Source organism: Camelina sativa, chromosome 5, assembly GCF_000633955.1.
Source record: "Camelina sativa cultivar DH55 chromosome 5, Cs, whole genome shotgun sequence".
Taxonomy (NCBI): Eukaryota; Viridiplantae; Streptophyta; class Magnoliopsida; order Brassicales; family Brassicaceae; genus Camelina; species Camelina sativa.
Genome location: NC_025689.1, coordinates 1,504,517 through 1,527,969, shown reverse-complemented (window position 1 = coordinate 1,527,969; position 23,453 = coordinate 1,504,517). Strand labels below are relative to the sequence as shown.

Genomic DNA, 23,453 nt, shown 5'->3' with positions numbered 1-23,453 from the left:
TGTAGTATTACTGTATCCTCTCACTCTTAATTAATGTTTTTAAAAATTACAATCGTCAACTACATTATTTCAGTGGCCTAGCAAATACTGTATCATGTTTTGAAAATGATGTTCATTTGTCATAAGTCTACTATAATTTGCGTTCCAAAGAGTGTAGAAAAGTCGAAAATGAATTCAAACATGTCAACTGATCATGATTTTGTTTGACAACAAGGGGTATAGTCTAGATCAAAATATACTAATCTGAAATCTCTATGATGAACATAAATGTCGAATACATAGTTCCTTCACTAAATATTTTAACGAACTTAGATTATGAATTTATGATAGTAATACTTTTGACATTCAAGTAAGAATCAAATCCAAATAAGAGTGAGTTGACACCATATCTTTTTTACCACCAAGTCGCTACCGTTTGGTTGAGTTTTGGTATTTAAAACCAACAAAAAGCTTTTAAAGAACAAACTTTTAAAACGTTTTTTTTTTCTTTTCGTTTTCTTAATAGTAGGTGAAAAATTAAATTGCTTTATCTAGACGAAAGAGATTCCAAATCTGGGATATTGTTACCTTTCAAAATAAAACCTGAACTTTCGTAGTTGCACGAGCTATGTTTTAATACTATTAAATAAATATTCAGTCCACACAGTCACACACTATATACTATATAGTTACTAACATTAGAAATAAAATATTTTTTTAAGAAAAAAAAAAAAAAAGAAGAGGTGAGGAAGTTGCCCTACATCGGAAAGCTACTCTTCTCCATCTTCTTGACCATTCTGTTCTGTTTCTGTATATAAAAAGCCTCTCAAAACCTCTTCCCCTTTTCATATTCAGTTTCATTTTCTTTAAAGTTTCTCTATGGATTCTCTAGCGATTTCTCCGAGGAAGCTCCGATCAGACCTCTACTCATACTCTTACCAAGATGACTCCAACTCCAACACACCTCTCGTCATCTCTGTTCTCTCTTCTCTGATCGAGCGGACTTTAGCTAGGAACGAGAGAATCAGCCGGAGCTACGGTGGTTTTGGTAAGACACGTGTCTTTGATTGCCGGGAGATTCCTGATATGACTATTCAATCTTACCTTGAGAGGATTTTTCGGTATACAAAAGCCGGTCCATCGGTTTACGTCGTGGCTTATGTATACATTGACCGGTTCTGTCAGAATAACCAAGGTTTCAGAATCAGTCTTACCAATGTACATCGTCTCCTCATCACAACTATCATGATCGCTTCCAAATACGTCGAAGATATGTAAGTTTATTATTACCTCTCCAATAACAAAATTTTTGTATGAAAATCCTCTGTTTTTGTTTGTGAACTCATCTTGATTTGTCTTTGTTTCTTCTTACAGGAATTACAGAAACTCATACTTTGCGAAAGTAGGAGGATTAGAGACAGAAGATTTGAACAATTTGGAGATAGAGTTCTTGTTCTTGATGGGATTTAAGTTGCATGTGAATGTGAGTGTGTTCGAGAGTTACTGTAGTCATCTTGAGAGAGAAGTTAGTATTGGAGGAGGTTATCAGATTGAGAAGGCATTACGTTGCGCTGAGGAAATCAAATCTAGACAAACTGTTCAAGATCCTAAACTCCATCAATTTTCTCGAATCTTGTTGTAGTCAAGAAGAACAAGAACTATTACTCTGTTTCGTAAATCTTTTTTTTGTCTTTTTGCTTTTGAGAAGGGCCTTTGACTTTTTGATTACCTTGTCGGTTGGGTTTTTTTGCAATGTAAAATGTAAATAGAGAGAAAAATATATATATTAGAGATTGCTGTTGTATGTATTTTGTGTATCAGCAATGTAGATTCTATGTATCTGTTGAATTTTAAGAAAAAATGGTTTTTATTTGCAAAAAAATCTTTGTTAATCTGTTCTTTTGTCATCTACTACTTTCTTAGACATGTGAACTATTAAAACTGGTTTAGACAAAACAAAATCATTGGTTTATAGAGATACTCAAATCCATTGATTAAGATTTATGCCCGCGATTGTGAAACCTCAGAAAATACTTGTCATGCATTAGATTTGTTAAGATTGTTGGTAATCTTTAGGGTCATGTTCAACTCATAATTAGTCATCAATCAAACAAATTGATTAATAAAGAAAAATATTATTTGCATGGAGTGACACTTTCGAAAATTTTGTTACCAGAATACGTATATGTAGTTTTCTAGAAAAGACACAATGTTGATACTAACTATTACTAACAAAGAAGACACAAGAAGGCTCTCTCGTTAATTTAAGATAATATTTTTTTCATTAAACCATAAACTTAATCCAAATTCTTAACTTTAATTAGCAACCCCCAGGACCTCCAAAGAACACAGAAGTGGTCCAAGGTTCACCATCACCACTCGCAAAAATTTTTGCATTATAACATTTTGGTTGATCCGCGTAAACCTTCGCACCGACTGGTTTGGTAAGTCTCCATAAACCATCCCTCACGTTAATGGCATTGACAAAAGCCGCTCTTCCGTACCCTTCTTGTGCAAAACTCCCACTTCCCATAGGTGGGCTCTTCTCACCAATTGGGCTATAGACTTCTCCTCCCCATGATGCATATGATGCTACCTGAGCTAAGCCTTGTGCTGTAAACAATTCTTTAGGCCAGTAACCGATTGCCTCTTTCTCGTAAAATAGCAACCAGTTTTGTGAACGTGGATCCTGTTTACAGTATTAATGTTAAATAAAAGCTTGATTTAGGACTGCTGAAAATATAACAAGATAATTAAGATGATGCCTTTTTAAAAAAAGAAAAACGTTATACCCGGCTTATCTTGACATCTATGTAATACTGCCTGTGATCTCGAAGAGAAAAGGCATCAACGTAAGTACCAAGTGGATTTGTTCGGCTAGTTTGGACAAAACCAGGACAATGCATATCGAAACATCCTCTCTTCTTGAAACCATCTGCCTGTACAATGTTCATATATGAAAAGTGTTTGACAAAAAATCACTTTTCAAAACATATTTAACTAAACAAACCCAACAAATTTGAACAACCAACTTACTGTCCAGTATGTATAGAAGCGAGTGGAGGTATTCCGAGCTGGGTTGACCTGAGAGTTTTCGTTGACATAAGCAAAAATCTTCTAATTGTGAAAATGAAACAGTTGTCACATTTTAAGTAGAGAGAAATGTCACTTAATTTCGAACCTGCCAACCGGCCTGGATACTATTGTACTGTCTGGAGACCAAAACGCGTGCTTGACTAAATTGTCCAGGTGACACACTAAGATTCCATGCGTTTATTTGTCCACTTGCTTCAGAAACTTGGCCTCTGTATCCTAGCCCTGCAGACTAAGTAAGTGGTAAAAGGAATGAAGTAAGGATCACACCAACATTTGGATCATGCATATATATAAATTATAAAGGGTAGCTTAAAAGGACTTACATGATGACCATTTGGGCGTATACCATTGGTTTGGAGACTCAGACTTTCGAATCCAGTGGATTTCAATTTGTGTGCGCTAAGGAGATCTTGCTTTGTAATTCTCTTGACAATCACTGTCCCGTGTGGGCACTCAAATCGAATAGGAGCATTCTTTCTTTTCGAAACCAAATTTGGGACCTTCTACATAAATACATGGTTTTTGTGGTTCACATGTGTCAACATACATACCAACCCAAATACATTATATTCACATATGTGTTATATTAAAAGATAATAGTAAAACCTGAATGGTGTGATTCTTCAGCAAAGGGTGATCAAAGGCAAGCTGCTTCTTAATGTCCACGCAGTCAAAGATATCACCACGGCCTGTCTGGTTTAAAAGAACAGACAAAAAAAAAAGTATGAGTATCTTTATCGAGAACCTAAATAAATCCTGGAATGAGGCATGAAATCATAGAAACATGTCAGAGTTAATAGTTAAAATCACGAAGAAGAATACACACAACATGATACCAAAAAAAAAAAGAATACACACAAACACATGCACAACATCACACGATGTATATATTTGCAGAAAGAGAACTGAATTACTGTGAAACTCTTAATTGCAGGTTTGTTTATAGCTTTAAGTTGCTTCTCAATCTCCTCCAGACCATATTCTTCTCCGAATATTTTACCATTCTTTGGTGCTGCATCTGCAACTATCGTAAAAAACCCTATTAACAGAGTCCGTACGAAAAACACAAGTGAGGTGGCTGCCATCTTATGTTTTCAGTAATTTCACAGCAATGCTTTTTTTTTTTTTGGCCTGCTGAAATATGCATTTGAGAAAAGGTAAATGTGGTCGTATATATATAGATATTTCATTGAGTGTCAAAGAAGAAAACAAAGTTAATAAAATCAAAGAAAATTATATCAATGAAGTGAATTTCAGTCAACAAAATCAAAACTAAAGAAAAAGGTCAAGTCAACGAAACTAATTTCAGCATTAATATATCAAAGATTTTTAAAACTGTCAAATAAGGAAACAGAGTCTGTTAACAAAGAAAAAAAGTATCTGCTTATACATGAGAGTTTTGTATCCGTACTTTTGTTTTTATCACACTATTTTTCAAAAGTATTAATTAGCAACTATTTTATTATATTATAGAATACATACATGAAAATAAATGAAATATGTATTATGTTTTAGCAAATATTTTGCTTATGTTCTGCTTTGTTTTTGCTTATTTGTTGTGAATTTATGTTTTCATATCAAAAAGGTTAATTAGGTGTTTGATTAGATGCAAATTTATGTTGATGCAATGAGATGCTGCAACAACCCCTTGTGTTTGTTTGTCTTCTCTCCACTAACTCGAAATCAAAATCAAAATCCAATTATCCAAATATGGTAAATCTAAATCCAATTATCCAGTTATGCGCAAATATGGTAAATTTAGAGACATTAATTATTTGATCTATAATCTAGATGTTAAAACGGCTTTTCTCGGATGGGGAGTTTCATTAGGCTCTGCGACTACGGTTGCTTCTGTTGGCTTTTGTTTCATCACCAAACATATAAGAAAGACCAGGAAAGTGATCAGAAGAAGCACAACGCTGATTCCAAAAGTCAATCCTATGATCAGAGCACTTGTATCTTTCTTCTTATCTGAGAAAAGTTCCCATGTCCAAATGTTTTTAATATCAGTCTCAGTGACTACTGCTTATATATAGAGATAGATATAAATCATAAAACAAGAGAAAAGAAGACTCACCAGGAAGGCGGAGATCAGCCTTTGCCAATCTAATGTATATATCCTGACCGCCTTCGGGGTAAAGTCTGACATCGTCTAAGCTTCCCGTCCAAAACACACAGCCAAACCCACGCCACTAGACTGGATTATGGTAATAGCAAATAAATGCTTAGCATTTGCAGTCTTTCAAACATGTGACTCGGCAATCTTTAAATTTCAGACCTTGGATGGCAAGCCACTTACGCAACGACTTTGGGTGGAAGCCTCTGAAGCAGTTGCAGACTGGAAAAGTCAATTAATCGCAAAAGCCGTTACTCCCACATTCGTTGAAGTCATCGCACTGCTCCTTTGGCATATACCAGACCAATCCCCAATCTTTAGCAGTTTGAATCCATCGGTATTGCTGCAACAAGCCCTTGTGGCTTAGACTCAACTTAGAGGAGATGTAGGAGCTGCTTGTGTTTGAGTATGTAGCCATCTTTTTGTTGTCCAATCGCATTTCTGGAACACCATATCCATTTCAAAGAGGGCCACGGTAGATGGGCGTTTCTCTGTAGTAGATTATAGCCTCAAGGAGACCTCTTCCTCTAAGTTGACGGAGTTGGTGGACGACATGTTTGAGATCAACGAAACTAATTTCAGCATTCATATATCAAAGATTTTTAAAACTGTCAAATAAGGAAACAGAGTTTGTTAACAAAGAAAAAATATAATTTTACTTATTGATTAGTGGAGTACACTAGACCAATATCTGCTTATACATGAGAGTTTTGTATCCGTACTTTTGTTTTTATCACACTATTTTTCAAAAGTAATAATTAGCAACTATTTTATTATATTATAGAATACATGAAAATAAATTAAATATGTATTATGTTTTAAGCAAAGTAAACATATATTTTGCTTATGTTCTGCTTTGTTTTTGCTTATTTGTTATGAATTTATGTTTTCATATCAAAAAGGTTAATTAGGTGTTGATTAGATGCAAATTTATGTTGATGCAATGATCGATGCTGCAATAACCCCTTGTGTTTGTTTGTCTTCTCTCCACTAACTCAAAATCCAATTATCCAAATATGGTAAATCTAAATCCAATTATCCAGTTATGCGCAAATATGGTAAATCCAGAGATCTTAATCATTTGATCTATAATCCTTCAGTTTCGTTTGATCTCAATCTTATCTTCTCTAACTTTCAGTTTCGTTTCCACCTTTATCTCTTGTCTTAACAAATATTGATCCATGTTAAAAAAAAACCTTACCATTAATAGTATACTAGTACGTATATATTAATATAAATTCTACAACTTTGACAAGTGAAAATTTAACGGTATTTTTATTATTATAGATAGATAATTTTAATAATAGTGGTAATATGAAGAATAGTGAAATCCACATTTCATATTATCTTCCTCCTTTTTAATTTAAGTAAATCGTCATGACGAGCCTGATTCAGGCCAAGATTTACATTACACATCTGCGATTATTTTTCAAATACGTTAAAGAACATTTTACATGCATATTTTGAACCGTGCGATTAAGATTCAACGACCAAGCAAACCACCATTAACGGCTACATTATCGTACAAATTTCACCATCAACATAATTCCAAATGACCTTGATTTAGGGGGAAAAGAATAATTAATATCGCAATACGACACCATATGACTCAGCCTCGTGAACCATGGGTCTAACTGTTAACCGTCACATTGGACCCCTTACAAGTAAAACCAAAAAAAATAAAAATAGGAAAGACTTCACGTGTCTTTATAGTTACTTACTTTTTAGACAAAGTGACACATGGATTAAAACAGTTGGGCGCAAATAGAGTCTTTCACGGGATTCGATCAATCTAATAATAATTACAATTACTAGTATAAGTACGTAGCACAAGTCATCCTCATTAGCTACTTATTATTATCATCGCAATGGCAGTTCTTGTCATAGTACGATATTACATGATCGTGAACTTGCTCTTTGCTCTAACTTGTCTTCTCTTAAACTTAACTCATTGCTTTAGCCCCAAGAAACTCAACGTTTTAGCCGTCACGACCAGCAATTCTGATTGGTCTATCGCCGGAGCTACATGGTATGGCGACCCCAACGGATACGGAAGCGACGGTATATACATGTTTGATGTCAATTACATCTCTAGATAAATAAGCACACGTAACTAGCGATATATTTAATATAATTACTAACCAAAGTATATTAATTATTATGAAGGTGGGGCTTGTGGTTATGGAACTGCTGTAGCACAACCTCCGTTTTCGAAAATGGTATCAGCCGGAGGTACTTCGTTGTTCAAGTCAGGGAAAGGGTGTGGCGCATGTTACCAGGTTTCGTACTAATTAGAATGAATTAAGCAGAAGAGATTTGAAATACATATATGCAAGATTAGCTTATATACTCATATCTGTACGTACAGATAAAATGCACTTCGAAATCGGAGTGCTCGAAGAATCCGGTTACGGTAGTGATTACAGACGAGTGTCCTGGATGCGTTACAGAGTCGGTCCATTTCGATTTGAGTGGTACAGCGTTTGGTGCCATGGCAGTTTCTGGTCAGAGTAGCCAGCTTCGCGGTGCCGGCGTTTTGGAGATTCTTTACAGAAAGTATGTATCTAAAGACTAAAGGATTTCACATTATTAACAAATTATATTTTAAGAAAATTCTATTTTATATGTAATAGTAATTACTAAGATTTAAATATTTGATGCGTGTGCTCGTAGAGTTGAGTGCAACTATGTTGGGAAAACGGTGACGTTTCAAGTGGATGAAGGTTCAAACGCTAACTACTTCGCGGCTTTGGTTGAGTATGAAGACGGAGACGGCGAAATTGGCCGAGTCGAACTCAAACAAGCTCTAGATTCTGACACGTGGATATCTATGAGCCACTTATGGGGAGCCGTGTGGAAGCTGGACGTGTCGTCACCTTTGCGGGCACCGCTGTCTCTTCGAGTGACTTCTCTGGACTCCGGCGAGACTGTTGTGGCTACCGATGTCATTCCGGCCGGCTGGAAACCCGGTGCCAAGTACAAATCGAACGTGAACTTTCAAGTGTAGCCGCTGGAACTAAAATTACTTGTATATCTAGAGTATAAATGATATATCGCTAAATAAATAATTAAAATGATATATCTCTTACTTGAATGTTCTATCCCGTATGTATGGACCATATGGTGACACAATAATACCTTATTTTTAGTGGAAGATGTATGTTTATTTCATATTAGTATCAGATTTAACTTGTTTCAGTGTTTCATACTTCTAATAGTATGAGATTTCTTGTTCTGATATGTACGACTGTATGAGGGTTTGTAGTTTACATTCATTCATATCATACAGTCAATAGTTAGATGAAAAAGGGTATATACAGTATTCGCTTTTTATGCTTTAAGAGGTTACCAATCTTCAAACATCATAATAAATCACTATAATATGACCTGGGTTGAATTTTCTTGTTTGTTTATTTAGTAATTTTGATTCAAAACATCATATATGTAATTATTTTATTTGTTAGTTTTTTTTTTATGGAATACTATGCCATAAAATTATATGCTGAATATAACTTATGAAAATAACATATATTTTGTAAGATCTATTCTAGTAGATCAAGACTTTTACCACGGCATACATCGAGTTAAGCTGTGTGATAATTTTTGTTTGTTAATTTTATTTGATTTGTTTAGTGTTTAAAATTGTATATTGTATTTTGATTGTTAATTCTGTGACTTAACCATAGTATACCGCATATTAATTTTAGAACTAAATATGTAACGCATGTTTGTCAAAATCATCTTGACCGAGAAAGCATACCAAAAAAAAATTATTTTAAACTTTAATTTAATCTGATAAATCATATTTCTTGAACTTTTAACTCGTGTTCTACCAAGAAATCATATTTTTTGGAATTCTTTCATATTATGGTGACATATTATTGACCCGTGCTATAACAAATCAAATAAGAATGTTTATAACTTGTAACTTTTTGATCTATCATATATTTATGATATTCTTAAAAATATCAAATTAAAATAATTTAAAATATTTCAAATTAAATTATTAAAAATTTTATTATAGTATAGAAAATTATACAATTCAACAAAATAAAGATATGAAATTGAATTTAAATATTCACATTTTTGACCCGTTACTCAGTCAAAATTTAATTGAATAGATATTTTTTAAAGAATAATATTACTAAAACTTGAATATTCAGTCAAACTTGAATATTACTAAAACTTGAATATTTTATATTTTTTCCAAACTTTTTTTTTTTATGAATATGGTGTATTTCGATGAATGGAGATGTCAATGATTTATACTAAAAGTTTGGAAGGATGTTAACTAAGATCTTATTTTGTTTGCTTAATCGGAAATCATCTTTAAGCGTGATTAATTTCTGAGAATTTATTATATATATTTTTTAAACTTGTCTAACAGTATATATGGCTAACAGTATATGAATTTTAAAGATTTTATTTCCTTAAGTTTTATCATTCTTTGGGATATTCTCTTTATGTGTATCTCGGTATAATTAAGAAAGCCAACGCATATAACGTATTTTGTAACCAACTAATGAATCAAATAATAATTATAACTATTATATAGTATACCAAAAAGAAGTTGTATACTTCTAAAATATTGAATAGGGGATACATTATTTTTGTATGCTTAATTATATTATTATTATTTACCAAAACTTTTAGTCAATTGTCAAACACTCAAACTTAATAAGATACTTCATATATATCAGTTTTAGAAAATAGCAGTTTTAGAAAATTGACATATATAACCAATGTAATTATAATTTATATGAGGATTTATTTATTTGTGGACCCAAAATATGATGTTATTTATTTACGAAAAAATCTATAAGAAGTTAATAAATTATATTCAAAATCTTTGACATAGATTATAATTTGAACTTGACCGCCAAATTTTCCTTAACATAAGTTTTTTCTTCAATGCATATCTTACTCTCTTCATTTCAAATTTACTCTCCCTTAAACTAGAGAGCTTGACTTCCATATATACCAAGATTCACTTATAACTATCTTGCCACTATATATACAATTCCCTTAAACATTAAACGTACTCGTGAGCGTATTCCACAAAACCCAATATAAAAATCTTCGTCATCTGACGATTTATTCACTTATACTATATTTTGTTTATACAAAACAAAGTAGCTGGATCAATGGCATCATCGCATAAATATTTCGCTCTGGCTCTTTTCGCAGTCTCAATAAAGTTTTGTTATTGCCAAAATGAGACTATAGATGCTGGTGGATGGGGGACCGCCGGTGTTACTTGGTACGGTGAACCTGAAGGCGCCGGTAGTACCGGTATGTTATAATATTATATATATATATATATATATATATCATAATCTTACATATTTGTTAAAGCGCTAAAATACATAATTTTTTAGAGTAGTAATTCCTTTGAACATGATGCTTATATATATATATATATGTAGGAGGAGCTTGTGGGTACGGTTCCGCGGTTGCTAATCCACCGTTATACGCGATGGTTTCAGCCGGAGGCCCTTCACTGTTCAACAGTGGATCAGGATGTGGAGCATGTTATCGGGTTCGTATGAATATATATAGGACAAGATCAATAGTAATGTATGTTTCATAGAATTAATGTATTTTCTTGCCCAAGAAAAAAAGAAAAAGAATTAGTGTCTTTCTTGCTGGCTGAATTAATATTTTTAAGGTAACTTATAAGTCTAGAATGAACATTAAGTTATTTGGTTGTGGTCAGATTGCATTTGTTTAGGAAAAAAGAAAATTATATATGAAAGTCTGAGTGTATATGATATGGTTACAACAAGATTTTATCTTTTAACGACTATATTGTAAATGTCAACATTTTCTTTATTATATAGATTGTGTGCAGCGCCAGAGGGAATCCAGCATGCTCGGGGAGACCAATAACGGTGACGATAACCGACGAGTGTCCCGGTTGCTCCTCCGAAGCAGCCCACTTTGATCTTAGCGGCAGAGCCATGGGTGCCTTAGCCAAACCTGGCCAAGCCTATCAACTTCGATCCGCTGGTGTTCTACGTGTTTACTACAGACGGTACTTACTTACTCATTGAAAATTATATATAATTTTCATGTCTTTGAAAAAAAAAATTATATTAAATATTAATTGATTTTACAAGGAAAAACTCATAAATCAACAATAACTATTTTTAACGTTTATTGTTATTTTAAATAAAAATTTATTCAATTAAAATATTTCTCATATCTAAGTAATTTGTTATTACTTCTTACCAATACAAATTGTGATTTTTTGTTTTCTTAATTATCAGCACGAAGTGTTTATATCGAGGAACTAACATAGCTTTCCGAATGGACGCTGGGGCAAATCCATACTACATTGCATTTGTTGTCGAGTATGAAGATGGCGATGGAGATTTGGCCTACGTTGAGATTCAACCGGCCGGGGGAAACTTCATGCCCATGCAAGAAATGAGGTCTGCTGTATGGAAGATCAACTCCGGAAGTGCTCTAAGTGGTCCATTCAACATCAGACTTACCTCTCGTGAGTCTCATAAAGTAGTCGTTGCTTATAATGTTATTCCGGCATATTGGAAGCCCGACGAAACTTACCGTTCAATTGTTAACTTTCATTAGAATTTTATTTGTCATTTTGTAATTCAACACTTTTTTCTAGTCAGAAAACAATATGGAAAACTTATAATATAAAGTAATGGATAATAAAAAGATATTTGACTTATCAATATCAGATCATAATATTTTACCTGCCTTTGAATAATTATGCTGGTATTTTTTTAAAAGAGTAATTATCAACTTGGTTAAGTGGTACTTACGAAGACCAAATCCATCAACTTATTATCTCTGCATAGTGCATACTGAAAAAGCATGAATGCAAAACTAGAATTGATTTGTTCCAAATTCCAAATAATCTCAAGATTATATCCCAATTTGAATCCTAATTCTACATTAGAAAAAAAAAACATAAGTAAATAAATTGATACACGTTAGACCCTTTGCCATTAAAATTATAAGAAATTGGTATTGTATATATAGACTAGATATAAATCCAACCTCTGCCAGACTTCACTTCCCATATACAAACAGATACATCAGTTCGAATCAAACAATGATAAAATTTTAAGAGATAATTAGCCTATTCAATTTAAGTGATCAAAGTCGTATAATGCTCTCTATCACTAAGAGCATCTTTACTGGTGTTGCTCAATGGGTTGCTCAGTATTTTTGTGGTTCAAAAATAAATCAAAAACCTTTAAATATGACCATTTAACATAGAACCGTTGCTGTAGGAGGGATCGGAAGCAACCCGGAAGCAACCCATAAAAGTCATACGTGTCAAGCTCTGGTTGGGTAATGAGAAAATAGAAAAGACAAATTTTTTTTTTCCCATTTTCTTCTTCTTTTTTGCGACTCTCTCTCTCTCACTCTCTTGACGGAAATAGGCGATTCTCTTCCTTTGAATCGATTGATTTTTGACACCAATTTTACACTTTCCCCTCTTTGAGTTGTTTCGTCGTCTTCAGCTCTTCATTGGCCGTTGTACTTTCCAGTGACAAGAAAGAGAGAGTTCGAAGAGAGAGAGCGAGACAGATCCTCATCGTCTTGGTTCTTGTTTCTTCCTCGATCTCTCGATCTTCTCCTCTGATTTAAGGTAAATAAACCATCTTCTTCTCTACTCTTTTCTCTAATTTCTCTATGCTCTGTTTTTTTGCTGCAACAAACAAAAAAACTTCTCTGTTTTGACTTAAACAATTGTGTGTTGGGTTCTTTAGTGGAAGGGAAATTTTGCTTAGGTTCTAAGTGGATTACTTTAATTAGTTTAGTATTAAATATATGATTAGTTTATATTTGAGCAACTTAATAGAGTTGCTGGAGTAAAGATGGTCTAATGGGCCTATATATCAAAGGACGTTTCTCATGCAAGTTGAAAAGCATCGAATGTAACCAAAAGAAATAAATTTCAAACGAATATTGTAAATGAAACTCGTAATAACGTATTTGGATGACAAGAGAAAGACTCGTAACATCGAATGCTCACGCCGCTTTTCAGGCTATTTGGAGAACCGGCCATACTTGTCACTCCATTGACAACTTTTAGAAATTTAATTTTTTTTTTCCATTTTAGTTGACTTATATCTTCACTCAATTAAATATTTATGAAAATAATAAAATAACAACATATGAGCGTACGTAATCTCTATATTGCAATTATGTTTTAAGTTAAATTTTACGCCTCTTGTTAGTAGTTGACTTCATGAAGAGTATTGCTTAGTTCAATTTATATTCATCGACCAAATTGATAAACCTAAATGTATATAAAAGAGAAGCTACCACCATCTAAGGATGTAAGATGCTGACAATAAATAAGTAACACAAATGCTTGCATATACTACTACTTAGTTAACAAGAAAAATATTAATTTGAAGGTGTAATGAGACGAGTCAACGGGAGGAATTAAAGGAGTTGTGAGTTTTTTTTTGGCCCTTTAAAGAGAGAGAGTGGCGTATAGTAAGTGGTTTGGCACCACCATTAAGTCATGCCATTGAAGAATAATCTTAACTTTACACTTTGCGTAGACGAATTGCTTCCACAAATTTGGTTTCCAAATTTCAGTGAGGAAAAGAATAAAAAGTCTTTGTGTGTTGTTAAATTACCTTCCTACGTAAGTGTTCTTTGAATGCATTTGTAACCGACAAAATTGTGGAACGTTGAACTTTTAATTAATTTGTGATCCGACTTATTACTAATTGTTGTTATAACTATAAGTAAGACTCAAACTCCTATTGGTTGCACTAATGGATGATTGAATCTTGGAATGATCAGGTTCGATGAATTGAAAAATATCACATGATCGTTGTGCGTTGTTAATACAGTAGTGTTATGAAAGAAGAAGAAATTAAAAGTGCGATGATGGTTAGGTTCGTATTAAACCAGAGACATCAATATATTAGTGTGGCCCTTTTTTTTTGGTCCGTTACTCGTAGTATGTAAACAAGTAAAAAAAAAAAAAAAAGACAATTAAGCTCATATGTCGTCTAATCAAATCCGTGTAATCTTTCAACTTATGTCTATCTTAAACAAGAACGTGTGACAGTGTTATATTGATAAAGGGAATTTATGGATTCTCTTGACTTTTTCTTATTGTTTAAATATCTAACTTGGAAAGATCCAAAATCAAAGGAGAAAATCCACTAAACACATTTTTTTTTTTTGGTTGCATTCTCCATTAATCGTATTATTCGAGTGAAGATTAATGGACTTCTTAAACTAAGATTTAGAGATAATCAAATGTTGTTAAGTAAGCCGGCTTTTAACTTAGCTGAGGAGAAGATGATACCGTCACACTGACAGTTGGCGAAACCTCAACTTTTATTTTTAGTATTTTGTTTTAGAGAGATAAAGTTACTGGTTGGTGATGGATGAGTCATGAAACCGTCGTTTTGAAATAACTACGTGGCTGTCACAAACTGAATCAAAACAAAAAAATGTTAACATTCTNCCCCCCCCCCCCCTCATATTTGGACAACGCTTTGTAGTTTGTTCTTTGTTCTCCGACTCGTCGTTACAACCAAACAAAAAAGAAGAAGGAAATACCGAACATACCCTTGTAGAGGTTAAAGGTAAAGTAATTATTTTTGGCGTATGTGAAGTTAAAAGCACATCCCAAAATAGATAAAACTAAGCTGCGTTGCTTCTGATATTTCGTTTCGGAGGTGTTTTAAAATAGAACTTTTTGCTATTTTTACTCCTATTGATCATAAGAAGGGTATTTTCGGAAATTCAAAGTAACTTTTTTTTTTTTTTTTTTATCTGTAGTTAGCAGAAACGGGCAAAGCTCGCATGTTACATTGTCCTCTGTTTCATGGCAAAACGCTTTAATTAGAGATTATTATTTTCAAACAAAGAAACAAATATTTACTCTTTCCTTTTTTCCGTTTCAAAAGAATTTTATAAATATAGCAGAGAGAGATAGAGAAAATAAAAAATAAAAAATTAAGTTTAATAGTTGTTTTATTTTGCTCTCTTCGTCTTCTTCTTTCTTTAGTTCGTTGGTTGCATTGCAGAAGAAGAATGCTTTTTGTCACCTACTCTCTCTTTTTTGTAGTCTCTCTCTAGTCTTTTCTCTTTGAAGATATAAACCCACAAAACAGCTCTCTTTCTCTCTTTGTCTCTCTCTTGTGTTTAAGTATCGTCGTTGTTGAAGATGGAGAGATACAAGTGTAGATTTTGCTTCAAGAGCTTTGTCAATGGAAGAGCTTTAGGTGGTCATATGAGATCTCACATGCTTACTCTTTCTGAAAAACCTCAACTTTACGAGTTAATAAGTTGTGAGCAACAACAAGAAGAGGAGCGGCCGAGTCAACTCAGTGACGACGATACAGAGTCGGATGATGCTTCTTCTTCGTCTGATCATTTAAAGAGGAATCGTAGTAGTACTCATGATGATGGATTGGAGTTTGATTTTGCGGAAGACGACGACGACGACGTTGAAAGCGAAACCGAGTCTTCGAAGATTAATAACCCAACTCGGCGACGATCTAAACGGACTCGGAAACTTGGATCGTTCGATTTCGACGACTTTAAGAAGCTTGAAACAGAGCATCACAATCACAGCTCAGCTTCTGATACAACGACAGAGGAAGATCTCGCCTTTTGTCTTATTATGCTATCTAGAGACAAATGGAAGCAACACAACAAGAAGAAGAAGACGACAAAGACACGTGTTGAAGAAGAAGAAGGTGACGAGACAGATCATGAATGCGAAGATTACAAATCGAGCAAGAACAGAGGAGGAGGAGGAGGAAGAGGTAGATTCAAGTGTGAGACTTGTGGTAAAGAGTTTAAATCGTATCAAGCATTAGGAGGACATAGAGCAAGCCACAAGAAGAACAAATTAGCATGCACGACGAAAACAGAGCAAGCTAAAACAGAGTATGTTCATGGAGTTGGAGTCATTACGGAGAAGAGAGTTCATGAATGTCCGATCTGTTTTAGGGTTTTCACTTCAGGACAAGCACTTGGAGGTCATAAGAGATCTCACGGAAGCAGTATTGGAACAGGAAGATTGAATGTAAATCGAATTGTTCGAATCCATAACGAAGAAGAAGTAACGATGAAACAGGGGACGATTGATCTTAATCTTCCTGCACCTAATGAAGAAGATGAAACCTCTTTGGTGTTCGATGAATGGTGATAAAAAAGTAACAGACTTTGCGTGATTCGGTTTGNTTATTATTCTTTGTTTTTTTTTTTTTTTTTTTTGTTGTTGGGGGGTTTGATCAAAGGAGGCTACTTTTACATGTTCTAACGCCAAGTTGTTTCTAGTACCTAGTAGCCTCACGTCGTGTTTGGCCTAAATCAGAGAGTGCATTGAATTTTCCTTAGTGGATTTGTGAAGTTTTTTTTTTTTTTTTAAAGGTAATCTAATCACATTGTAACAATTTTAGGTTATTACTGTTTAATTTTAGAAGCTAGAGAGAACTAAAGAGTATCTCTTTCGCCTACTATTATTAGGGGAAAAAAAAAAGTCAAATCTAAAAAGAGAAGAAAATTAAAACTTTATTGTGTTCCTTCTTATTAAGTTTGTATATCATTTTCACTGTAGAATCAAATTTGGCCCCTTTGGTTTTGGGTTATGTGAGCTACCACACCTACTTAGAATTATTCTTCACGTATACTTTTATTCTTTTCTTATGACTGGAAACAAACTCAATGACTAATGTTTTCATCATAATCACCACTCGAGAATCAATAGATTATCAACAAAGTTTGTGATTCGAGTTGTTGTTGTTGTGATAGTTCAACTAGTCTTATCACGCAATTTGGTGGCTACTTACTAGGAGGAATTACTGTTTACAAATCAGAAGTCATTATGTAAAACTAAAGGCCAACCGAAGTGATGCTGGGCTTATTGCCAAAAATAAATAAATTTAAGACCATTTATATTAGTTTGACAACAAAAAAGAACAATATAGAAATCATTATGGGTCTGTTTGTAAAGTAAGGCCCAATATAGAAATCATTGGCCCAATAATTAGGCGTTTTACTCTTATAAAGAAGAAAAAAATCTGCTCATTAAAATACCAAGAAAAAAAAAAGAGAGAGAGTTACAAATAAATATTACGATAAATGCCATTTTCCCGTATAATTAAGAGCTGATTATACTTTTTGTGTTCTAAATTAAGAAGACTTTGAGTGAACAACAAACTAGCTAGCAACATCATCAAGGAATAGGTATGGGAGAAGAGAGGTGAACAGATCGGAGAACAAGATCGGAATCGGAAAGATTTAGCGGCGGAAGTGAGAATGCACTATAAGTCGAACTTCCTCTTCTCATCTCTCTCATTGTCAACAACGCCGCAACCGTATTCCTAAATATACCTTCTCCCGCTGCTGCCGAAGTCACAGCCGCAGATCTTTCGTAACCTTCCTCAGCCACCTTCGCGGGAAACACCGAGTCCATCGTCGTCTCCCACTCTCTCACTAGTCTTGAAACAAGATCAGTCTTGAAAAAAGGCTGATGAAGAACCTTTTGAATAAACGGCGATCTTATTCCTCCTCCTCTTCTCTTGTCGTACTTCTTTAATATCTTTGCTAATCCTATAGAGACAACATGATCAAGATTTTGAACATTTCAGTAATAAACTTAAGAGCTTCTACTTCAGTTTTAATCTTCTTACCAGTGTAATTGATGTTACTGTAGTTGACAAGAAGAACCATTTCTCCATGGAAATTGACAATATCTTTTCTGATCTCACCAATCTCCAATCTAAACATTTCTTCATTGTCTCCACATTTCTCAACCAATCTCTGTATCCTATATTGCAATTCCTACACATATTGTATAGTATTTCATATTTAATTATATATCCCACTCTATTTAAAAGATTGAGTTCACATGTATTGTTATAATATCTAAAGAAACTTCCACAAAAATACATTTTAAAATTCACCAGATAACACATAATACAAATCTAGGTGGATGATTTCTATATGTCTCACTTTTATAAAATAAAGCATCCTCAGATTGATTTTTCACATTTTATAGTTATAATATTTATCAACCAATAAAAAAATAAGAATTATTTTCTCCTACATTTTTTGAAACACTATATGTAGTTTAGATCAGTTTGACTCGGTAAGCATACCTTGTGGTGGATGATGAAATCTTCTTCTTGTTCCACAAAGAAGGCATTAAACTTGTCGATCTCTGCGTTCAACAAACCAACGAATATAGATTCAGCCGGAGCCGGAGCAGAAGAGATCAGGTTCTTGAGTTCCTTGTAACGGAGAAACTTGTCTCGCCACTCAGGCAACGACTCTTGTATCTGTTCTTTAATCCTCTTTCCAAACTTCATCAAAAATAATACAAACTCAAGTTCTTAATTATATTTTCTATTCAATAAGATAATGAGATTGGAGGAAGAAGAGAGAGGGTAATATAGAGATATATAAATAGTGGTTGTGTAAAAGAATATGAAAGAGGATATGCTTAGCTTTGGCGTGACGATGTGTTGTGTTGTGTGAATGTGGCATGTAATAAAGAGAGATGAATAAAAATTAAAAGGTTATGGGTTTATTGTTTGTTGTTGTTTGATCATGTAGAGAAAAAAAAGAAAAAAGAAGAAGATTAAAAATCCTTTGGTATATTCGGTCTCTAAACTTCTCTTCTCTCTTTGAGTCTTATGTTTGAATATTTTTAATTTTATTTTTGACCGGACCTTTTATGGTATGTTTGGTATATTACATGTGTTTTGTTGATTTCATGCTATCTTTTTATTTATTATTTTATTTCTCAAGGTATAAACTATAGAATTTTAAGTTGATTCCTCGATCAACTTATTTTTATTGATCATTTTAATTACTTGTTGGGAAATGCATGCTGTTGATGTGACTGTGAGAGAGTCGCGTACTCGAGAGACCGTCGTGCATAAAGACAGGAAGAAATTGCCGGGACGTTTTTGTGAGATTAGAGACGAAACTGACGAAATTACCCAGACCCGTGACCAGAATTCAGGGGTAAAATAGTAAAATAACAAGATCTTCGTGGAGTTAAAAAAAAAGTCAATAATAGACAGACAAAAAAAGAGAATTCAAAGATTCCAAGAGAATCAATCAAGCATCTGTTGTTGTTTGGTTTTTGTAGCAACAAAAAGGTTTGGTAGTACAATCCCCATTAAGATGGACTCGTTGTTTCAAGGCCCAAATACAAACAAATCCATCACTAGATAAGTCCATAAAAAAAACTAAACTCCAATGAAATATATATAAGCTTCTATATTTGGGCCTTGAAACAACGAGTAATAAAACAAAACATTGAAATTGCAAGTATTGAAATCAATACCGAAATGGAGACAATGATTTGCAACAAACCATACCGAAATGCATGACAAAGTGTCAAAGTCCAGTCGTTCGTTAATTTTGAAAGAGTAAGAATATAAAATTTGCTTTACCTTTTCTTTCATCAATATTTTTTTTGCACAAAAAAACGAATATATTCAAACAAATAGCCAAAAAAACTGAATTAAATCTTGTGTCTAAAATTTTCTATTGGTCACATGGTATCTCAGCTAAAAAGTTGATAATATCAACTTTATAGGTTTAAAACAAATGCAAATTTCAATATATTCATGTAATATATTGTTGCATTTATAAAAAAAATTTGTAATATATTATTGTATTTATAAGAAATTCAAACGATTAATATAATGGCAAAATATGATATATATTTTAAAATAACTATATATATATTTTAATTACTGATATCAATCACTATATAGTGAACACCAGTCGATTAGAGTATTCCATATCTATTTTCACTAACCTACAAATATATTTATATATATCAATTTTATAATAACAAATTTAATTTATTATTTAAATGATTGAACTATACCAGTGGGTTGTGATGACCGTGGAAGAGCTCATTATAAATCTCAATATCAGAGAGCTCCAAGCTAGTGAAACCCAAAAACTTGAAGAACTTTATATAAAAAACATTATATTTTAAAAAATTATTATACATATTTAAAAAAAATCATTATGCCGCAGCACGATTTGATCATTTTTCTTGATCTTTATGGTTAGAGTTGTCAAAATGGGCTGTCCACGTCCATTTTGACCCGTCCAACATTGTCCAATTTGATTATGGACAAATAAATGTCTGTGTCCATTAACGTCCGGTCCATTAATGACCAAGCTCACTTATGCCCATATTTTTATGGGCTGTCCATGGGCGTCCATTGGACAACAATATAACAAATTTTAATTTGTTAGAAGAAAATCGCCGACAAAGTTAGAAGAAAATGAAAAATGTGTTTTACGATTTCCCCCAAATCAATTTTGACTTAGAATTGTTTGTCCAATGGGCCGCCCAATGTCCAGGTTGTCCACGCCCGTTTTGTCCGTGGACTTTGTTGTCCATGCCCACTTAAGTCCGTTTCAATTATGGGCTTATACATAATCGGTCCATAATGAATTGGACATGGTCCGCCCATGGACAGCCCACCCGTTTTGACAGCTCTATTTATGGTTATGTTTTTTGGATCTTTGTTTGCTTTTTCTTTTGTTGAATCTTAAACTTAATCACGTTTTTTTGGTTTTGACAAGGCTTATGGATATTATTCTTATAAAGTTATAATCATGAGGTATTATATCAAGTTTTGTGCAAATCGTAAAGCCCCTGACACTTAGACATTAATGTCAAACCTCTTACTACTTTACTAATTTGATCAATTATTATGTAGTTTCCATTTTATTGATTTAGGCGCTATTTTTTAGAGGAGGAATCAATTAAAAAAAAAAAAAGACTAGAGGGAAAGCCAAGATAAATGGTTATTTATTTATTTTTAATATACGAACAAAACGAAAGTCGTGGTTTTTCGCTGGTCAAAAATTAGAAAAAGAATTCGAGTTAGAATGACAGTTATACCCCTGATCACGCTCCTCGAGAAGACGAACGAATAAGGGCATAATGATAATATCAAAGTGAGTCGTTCCTCCGGTCTTAAATTATTTTAAGGAGACGGCAAAGAGATAGATAGAAGACATACGTTGCTGTCCCACGTTGTTCTTCTTCTTTCTTTTGTCTACGTGTTTTACTCTCTCTCTCTCTCTCTCTCTCTCTATTGTTTGACGACCACCGGAAGAGAACATAGTCACCGCACCAAATATTCTTTTTTGCCTTCTTAAAGATTTGATTTTTATTTTCTTCTTTATTAATCAATTGAATCGGGAATAAAACATCTATCTCATCGGAAATGAGTAACGAGCTTCTCACCATCGATCCTGTCGACCTTCAATTCCCTTGTAAGCTTTTTTTTTTCCTAATCTTTTCAATCATTCTCGTATGTCTTATTAGAGATCTAACTATGTTTTCATCAAATTACTCTAGTTTAATGATTTTGTGAATCGTTGTTGATGTATATAGTTGAATTGAAGAAGCAGATCTCTTGTTCTCTCTATCTTGGTAACAAGACTGACAGTTATGTCGCCTTCAAGGTAAATTTTCAATTTTTGAATTCCTATTTTTTTCAAAGTTTTATCTTTTTTATCTTGAAGATATGTTTTGGTGTGTGTATCTTAATGTTTTCATGGGTCAAATTTTGTATAAAAAAGGTTAAGACGACGAATCCAAAGAAGTATTGCGTTAGGCCTAATACTGGTGTTGTTCATCCCAGATCCTCTTCTGAAGTCTTAGGTTTGTCTCTTTCTTTATATAATTGATCTCAATTGGAAAACAATAGCAGAAGATTAGGATCATGGGGTTGAATTGTTTTTTGTCTTGGTAAATTAGTGACCATGCAAGCTCAAAAGGAAGCTCCTGCTGATATGCAGTGTAAAGACAAGTTCTTGCTTCAATGTGTTGTGGCTAGCCCCGGAGCCACCCCCAAGGATGTTACTCATGAGATGGTATTCTTCATTCTCATTATTATTGTCTGAGCACTTCTCTGATTTGGAGTATATGATGAAATATTTGTTTTCTTATAGCTGTGTGTTTTCTTGTGTAATAATGAACATTGCAGTTTAGCAGAGAGGCAGGGCATCGAGTTGAGGAGACTAAATTGAAAGTTGTCTATGTTGCTCCACCACGACCACCATCACCCGTTCGTGAAGGATCTGAAGAGGGCTCTTCACCTAGGGCTTCTGTCTCAGATAATGGCAATGCTTCTGATTTTACTGCTGTAAGTTTTACATCTCTTCTTATTTACTGCTGTACATGTTTCTTTTTCTTTTCTTGTACTTGTGTTGATTTCCTCTTTATATTTTAGGCTCCAAGATTTAGCGCGGACAGGTTTGATGCTCAGGATAACTCATCTGAGGTAATTTATTAACCCCATCTGATACACTTTCATGATACTGAGCTACCTTGGCATAACAAAGTTTGCATGATTTTTTTTATAACTATACCATTCAAACATTTGGAATTCTCTTTACTATCAGGTCTTTTAGAGCAGTTTGCTTTTAAGTTCAGATAATTCCAGTTGTATTATACACTGCTTGACGTGAAATTCTCAGACTTACTAGGCCAATTATCTTAATCTTCTTTCTGTTTATAAGTGAAATATTTACCTTGTTTGAAACTTTCACCAATGTGTTAACAGTGTTGATTACCTCTATACTGTGGTCTAGATGAATATGGTTTCCTCTGCTGTAGTTTTAGCTTTTTTACTAATCAGTTTATGCATGCAACAAACCTACTACAATAGCTATTAATCGGCACAATTATTTACCATTGAAGTTAGAAGACCTGAGTGGTCACTCTATTATATGTATGTAATTTTGACACCTATCGATTTGTTTGAAATCAGGCAAGAGCACTCGTCACAAGACTCACCGAGGAAAAGAACTCTGCGGTTCAACTGAACAACAGGCTTCAACAAGAATTGGTAAGCAACTTTCACCTGATCCTTGTAACCTTGTTGTATCCTTTGAAACTATTCCTCCCGGTGGTTGTTTTAAGAGTCAAAGAAGATATTTGTCTGCGATGGGTAATTGATGATTAGCAACATGACAAGCACTTTGATAACTAGTTTCCCTGGTTTTAGAGAAGCAACCATGTTCTTGTTATCTGAGTAGTTACGTTTAAGCTCGATAAGTCTTATTATACACCTACCACAAGCTTCTGCTTCTTGTTTGGCAAAACAAGAACCTCTCTGATAACAAAAACCATTAAAATTGCAGGATCAGTTGCAGCGTGAAAGCAAGAGAAGTCAGAGTGGGGGAATCCCATTAATGTACGTTCTTCTTGTCGGACTAATCGGTCTAATCTTGGGATACATTATGA

General features: G+C 33.7%; 7 protein-coding genes across 7 annotated transcripts; 5 read left to right on the top strand and 2 right to left on the bottom strand.

Moving 5' to 3' along the window:
• Positions 717-1,807, top strand: LOC104784824 (cyclin-U2-1-like). The gene is made up of 2 exons (XM_010509911.2): positions 717-1,253; positions 1,354-1,807. The coding sequence occupies exons 1-2, from the start codon at positions 859-861 to the stop codon at positions 1,619-1,621; spliced, it is 663 nt and encodes a 220-aa protein (XP_010508213.1). The 5' UTR covers positions 717-858; the 3' UTR covers positions 1,622-1,807.
• On the bottom strand, positions 2,243-4,192 carry LOC104784822. The gene is made up of 7 exons (XM_010509910.1): positions 3,990-4,192; positions 3,682-3,768; positions 3,399-3,578; positions 3,161-3,304; positions 3,016-3,063; positions 2,772-2,918; positions 2,243-2,668 (listed from the first exon to the last, which is right to left on the bottom strand). Exons 1-7 carry the CDS (start codon positions 4,158-4,160, stop codon positions 2,300-2,302), a joined length of 1,146 nt encoding a protein of 381 aa, XP_010508212.1. The 5' UTR covers positions 4,161-4,192; the 3' UTR covers positions 2,243-2,299.
• On the top strand, positions 7,045-8,382 carry LOC104784821 (putative expansin-B2). Its single transcript, XM_010509909.1, has 4 exons — positions 7,045-7,252; positions 7,358-7,470; positions 7,560-7,747; positions 7,865-8,382. Exons 1-4 carry the CDS (start codon positions 7,060-7,062, stop codon positions 8,196-8,198), a joined length of 828 nt encoding a protein of 275 aa, XP_010508211.1. The 5' UTR covers positions 7,045-7,059; the 3' UTR covers positions 8,199-8,382.
• On the top strand, positions 10,336-11,785 carry LOC104788760 (expansin-B4-like). Its single transcript, XM_010514542.1, has 4 exons — positions 10,336-10,483; positions 10,618-10,730; positions 11,032-11,225; positions 11,461-11,785. The coding sequence occupies exons 1-4, from the start codon at positions 10,336-10,338 to the stop codon at positions 11,783-11,785; spliced, it is 780 nt and encodes a 259-aa protein (XP_010512844.1).
• On the top strand, positions 15,151-16,397 carry LOC104784820 (zinc finger protein ZAT4-like). The gene has a single exon (XM_010509908.2). The coding sequence runs from the start codon at positions 15,372-15,374 to the stop codon at positions 16,359-16,361; it is 990 nt and encodes a 329-aa protein (XP_010508210.1). The 5' UTR covers positions 15,151-15,371; the 3' UTR covers positions 16,362-16,397.
• On the bottom strand, positions 17,190-18,706 carry LOC104784819 (SPX domain-containing protein 3-like). Its single transcript, XM_010509907.1, has 3 exons — positions 18,316-18,706; positions 17,848-17,998; positions 17,190-17,767 (listed from the first exon to the last, which is right to left on the bottom strand). Exons 1-3 carry the CDS (start codon positions 18,523-18,525, stop codon positions 17,391-17,393), a joined length of 738 nt encoding a protein of 245 aa, XP_010508209.1. The 5' UTR covers positions 18,526-18,706; the 3' UTR covers positions 17,190-17,390.
• On the top strand, positions 21,212-23,449 carry LOC104788759 (vesicle-associated protein 1-2; the record flags this gene model as incomplete). Its single annotated transcript, XM_010514541.2, has 8 exons — positions 21,212-21,475; positions 21,597-21,667; positions 21,785-21,866; positions 21,963-22,078; positions 22,192-22,350; positions 22,438-22,488; positions 22,978-23,055; positions 23,351-23,449. Coding segments are annotated over exons 1-8 (705 nt in total), but the record flags the coding sequence as incomplete, so codon positions are not given.

Bases quoted from the DNA above. Each gene is read 5' to 3' on its own strand.
- LOC104784824 (XM_010509911.2), top strand. From the start codon at position 859: ATGGATTCTCTAGCGATTTCTCCGAGGAAGCTCCGATCAGACCTCTAC. The intron at 1,254-1,353 runs GTAAGTTTATTA...TTCTTCTTACAG, and splicing joins TCCAAATACGTCGAAGATAT to GAATTACAGAAACTCATACT.
- LOC104784822 (XM_010509910.1), bottom strand. From the start codon at position 4,160: ATGGCAGCCACCTCACTTGTGTTTTTCGTACGGACTCTGTTAATAGGG. The intron at 3,579-3,681 runs GTTTTACTATTA...GTATTTATGTAG, and splicing joins TGAAGAATCACACCATTCAG to AAGGTCCCAAATTTGGTTTC. The intron at 2,919-3,015 runs GTAAGTTGGTTG...AACATTGTACAG, and splicing joins GCTTCTATACATACTGGACA to GCAGATGGTTTCAAGAAGAG.
- LOC104784821 (XM_010509909.1), top strand. From the start codon at position 7,060: ATGGCAGTTCTTGTCATAGTACGATATTACATGATCGTGAACTTGCTC. The intron at 7,253-7,357 runs GTATATACATGT...ATTATTATGAAG, and splicing joins CAACGGATACGGAAGCGACG to GTGGGGCTTGTGGTTATGGA. The intron at 7,471-7,559 runs GTTTCGTACTAA...CTGTACGTACAG, and splicing joins GGTGTGGCGCATGTTACCAG to ATAAAATGCACTTCGAAATC.
- LOC104788760 (XM_010514542.1), top strand. From the start codon at position 10,336: ATGGCATCATCGCATAAATATTTCGCTCTGGCTCTTTTCGCAGTCTCA. The intron at 10,484-10,617 runs GTATGTTATAAT...ATATATATGTAG, and splicing joins TGAAGGCGCCGGTAGTACCG to GAGGAGCTTGTGGGTACGGT. The intron at 11,226-11,460 runs GTACTTACTTAC...CTTAATTATCAG, and splicing joins CTACGTGTTTACTACAGACG to CACGAAGTGTTTATATCGAG.
- LOC104784820 (XM_010509908.2), top strand. From the start codon at position 15,372: ATGGAGAGATACAAGTGTAGATTTTGCTTCAAGAGCTTTGTCAATGGA.
- LOC104784819 (XM_010509907.1), bottom strand. From the start codon at position 18,525: ATGAAGTTTGGAAAGAGGATTAAAGAACAGATACAAGAGTCGTTGCCT. The intron at 17,999-18,315 runs GTATGCTTACCG...CAATATGTGTAG, and splicing joins ATTTCATCATCCACCACAAG to GAATTGCAATATAGGATACA. The intron at 17,768-17,847 runs GTAAGAAGATTA...TTGTCTCTATAG, and splicing joins CAGTAACATCAATTACACTG to GATTAGCAAAGATATTAAAG.